The sequence below is a fragment of the Populus euphratica genome, unplaced genomic scaffold, assembly GCF_000495115.2.
Source record: "Populus euphratica unplaced genomic scaffold, PopEup_1.0 scaffold3569.1, whole genome shotgun sequence".
In the NCBI taxonomy this organism is placed as follows: Eukaryota; Viridiplantae; Streptophyta; class Magnoliopsida; order Malpighiales; family Salicaceae; genus Populus; species Populus euphratica.
In genome coordinates, this window is record NW_011503339.1 from 3,253 (window position 1) to 6,425 (window position 3,173).

The 3,173-nt window shown below is 31.0% G+C and overlaps 1 protein-coding gene across 2 annotated transcripts in view; it reads right to left on the minus strand.

Annotated features, from left to right (window-relative positions):
* Positions 1 to 1,508, minus strand: part of LOC105119772 (UPF0548 protein At2g17695-like) — a 1,884-nt gene extending 376 nt beyond the window's left edge. The window contains exons 1-5 of one of the 2 annotated variants that reach the window (XM_011017954.1): positions 1,349 to 1,508; positions 1,102 to 1,184; positions 841 to 1,008; positions 565 to 763; positions 1 to 53 (exon numbers count right to left, since the gene is read on the minus strand). In XM_011017954.1, coding sequence (XP_011016256.1) covers positions 1 to 53; positions 565 to 763; positions 841 to 1,008; positions 1,102 to 1,160 — 479 coding nt within the window. In that variant the 5' untranslated portion in view covers positions 1,161 to 1,184; positions 1,349 to 1,508. The remainder of the gene's footprint in view (positions 54 to 564; positions 764 to 840; positions 1,009 to 1,101; positions 1,185 to 1,348) is intronic. The other variant, XM_011017955.1, reaches the window with a different exon arrangement.
* Between the last annotated feature and the right edge of the window lie 1,665 nt (positions 1,509 to 3,173).

The window sequence follows — 3,173 nt, forward strand, 5'->3', positions numbered from 1 at the left end:
ATTTGAAAACCGCTCTTCCCCAGCCTGTTCCCCAGTAAAATGTTAGTAATGGCCTGTGTTTATGTATGCCAAAGAGGCTTAGCAGGCTAAAACTTGAATGTGAAAATGACTAGACAGTATGAAACAAAACATTCAAATGCTTTTCTAATATTACTTTATCCATTAAAAAGAAGAGTCAGCAGGATTCTAATATTACTTTATCCATTAAAAAGAAGATTCAGCAAGAAAAAAAAACAAAAGGAAAGCTCAACACTCAACAGACAAAGCAAACAAGCTGTAGCAACATTATGCAGCAGGCTGTCAAGCCAACCCATAGTCAAGCAACCATGATCTGCTCGCAGCTGCTATGCTACATCAAGCTATTAATTAGTTGATTTATTGATTGTATCCATTTTGATAACAAGCATGATGTGTCAACTGAATGAAATGATGTATGCCAAATTCTTGATTCCTATATATTGACATGGTGACTAACAAGGTTCGCGTCATCAAATTTCAACGTCAGCAAAGAGTCACAACAAGTCTAGATCTCCAAAATTAAACTTGTAACAAAGAATCACTAACCAGCAAGTGACCTTGAAGGGTACCGCCACCGAAACAAAACGAAGCCATATCCTTCTTGGAACTCCTGCTTTCATTTACATAAACAATCTGAAGAGGCATCATAACCCAAGGCAAAAACTCCTTTACACATACACAAAACTTCACTCCACTTCGAATCGGAGTCTTCGAATCAACAAATCCCCAGTCAAACCCAAAATGCCTGCAATCAAATTAAACAAAAAAAATATTCATACCCTAACATTAACATTTCTCACTTAAAAAAAAAAAATCACAGACCTCCAATTTTCAAGAGCCAACTTGCCCTTTTCATAAGTTTCAACACCAGAACCAACTAAAACACGAGCATGGTTAATCAAGAAACCATCTTTTGAAAGCTCATTGAGAGAAGACGCATGTTTGGAAGTAGCTCCCCTGTACTTAGAGTCATAATTAAATCCATCTGACCTGTTATTAAGCAATTAAGCATCAACTATGCATGAGAAATGACAAAACTGTGGAAGAAAGAAATTCAATATTAAAGGGTCAGTTTCTTTATACTTGTTTAGACAATCCTTCTGTTCTTGAAGTGATGGCTTAGCCCAGCACAAGAAAACCATTGCTACTCAAAAAAATATGAAGTCCTTCAAAAGAATAAATGTCAGTGATGAGAACATGATTCCAAAATTGTAATTGAATACCATTTCTTTGAGGGATTGGATTGCAAAGTAATGGTCTTTATACGTTTTCAGAGCTAAAAGAAAGAAACAAATCCACGCTTTTGAGTTGAAAGTCTGGAGCTTTTTACCTTTTATAGTGAAGAAAGGTTTGGAATTGTGCCTTCAATTCTCAGCTCTGCGTGATAAAGAGTCTGAAGTTTATGGTTCAGAGAATTGGAAGAGAGTGAGATGGAAGAGGGGAGAGAGATTGCAGCTGCGAAGGTCAGTGAAGCCTACAACGACTTGTCTCTTGGAGCTTATTCGTGTTAAACGACTTGCCACCTGCAGTTATTAGTGGACGTAGACGACATGGGTGAAATAGGATCAATTTCCGAATACTTGGAAGGAACGTACCAATAAATGAAAGAACGTATCAATAAACGCAGGTGGCAAGTCGTTCAAGAATGTATTTCTTTTTGTGATTGCTTCTACTTTTTATAGCAAATCACAAAAACAACTTGTCTGGTTATGATCTAAACACCGGTTTGAATTTATAGGGCCCATATTTTTTTTATGGTTGGGCCGCAGGATACTAGTATTGCACTGGCTTCTTAAAAATTTTAAAAAAATTTAATATATTATTGTTAAAAATAATTTCAAGATAACAACAAAAACTCATCACCTTCCAAGATCCGTCACAGCAAAACATCGTATTTGTTAACTTGTTATCATCTTCTCCTCTGTTTTCATAGTCAAATGTCATATACTCAAATATATTAAATTTCACTGCAAATTAATATATAAATTAGTGTCTCTTTTTGTAATTTAATATGCAATAACAACTTCAACCACACTTTTATACAAATACTTATAATTAAAAAACATTTTAAATAATATAGAAGTTAATTTGATGTAACTCGATTGACTTGATCGATTCATAAATATTTTGAATGTCTAATAAAAACGTAAATGACTTTAAAAAAATTAAGATAATATTTTTTAAAAATAATTAAGATAATAAAATATTAGATCGATTCAAGTCAACCTAAATTAACATCTCAAATCTATAACTCAGGTCATGAGACCATGATAACCTCATGTAAAGCAAATTGAAATAAATTATTAATGTTAATTTCTAATAAATTCATTGTTAAATAATGAAATTGCAAAGAAATTAACCTACAAAAAGGACATAATAAAATTATCTAATTCTACTCGGAAAAACCCTGTAACTCAGGTCATGAGACTAAGATAACTTCATATAAATTAAATTGAAATAAATTACAACCTAATTCATAATTAACGAAATATTAAAAATTATGAATAATGAAACTAAAAAGAAAATATCAATTAAAAAATAGATAAAAAAAAACTTGAGTTAATTAGACTAATCTGTTAAACTTATGACATAGGTTATGATATTGAGATAATGTAAGCCCCATGCCTAAAAATTGATAAATCAGTATTAAATAGGGTCATTCTTAATTGAAAATGATAAATTAGGAGGAAAAATATTGTAATTTAGGATGAAAATTCCCTATAAATTAACTTAAAATTTAGATAAGATAAAGTAATTGATTGATACATGAAATATCAACCTGATGATAAATCGTTTAAATCTTCTAATAAGGTAAAATAATTATTTAAATGAAAATTTTATAAATTGAGATGAAAATAGTTAGATGATGTTGGTAATAGAGTGAAACTCTATCTAAAATAACATATGATTTTATGCATGAAAAACATTAATCGTCATTATAAGTCCAACGTACAATTGTGTTATTTTGACCGAAAGTGATGCAAGCTTCAAGAAAATTAACATATTATTCAATATGAGGTTAAAGTTTCATGTCAATTAGAGTTTGTCAATATGAGGTTAAAGAGTGCTGAATGCTGATAATTGGACCAAAATAAACAAGACTCATTAGTGACATTATCATAATTTTAACCAAATCTTTTTCTTCTTTACTTTTC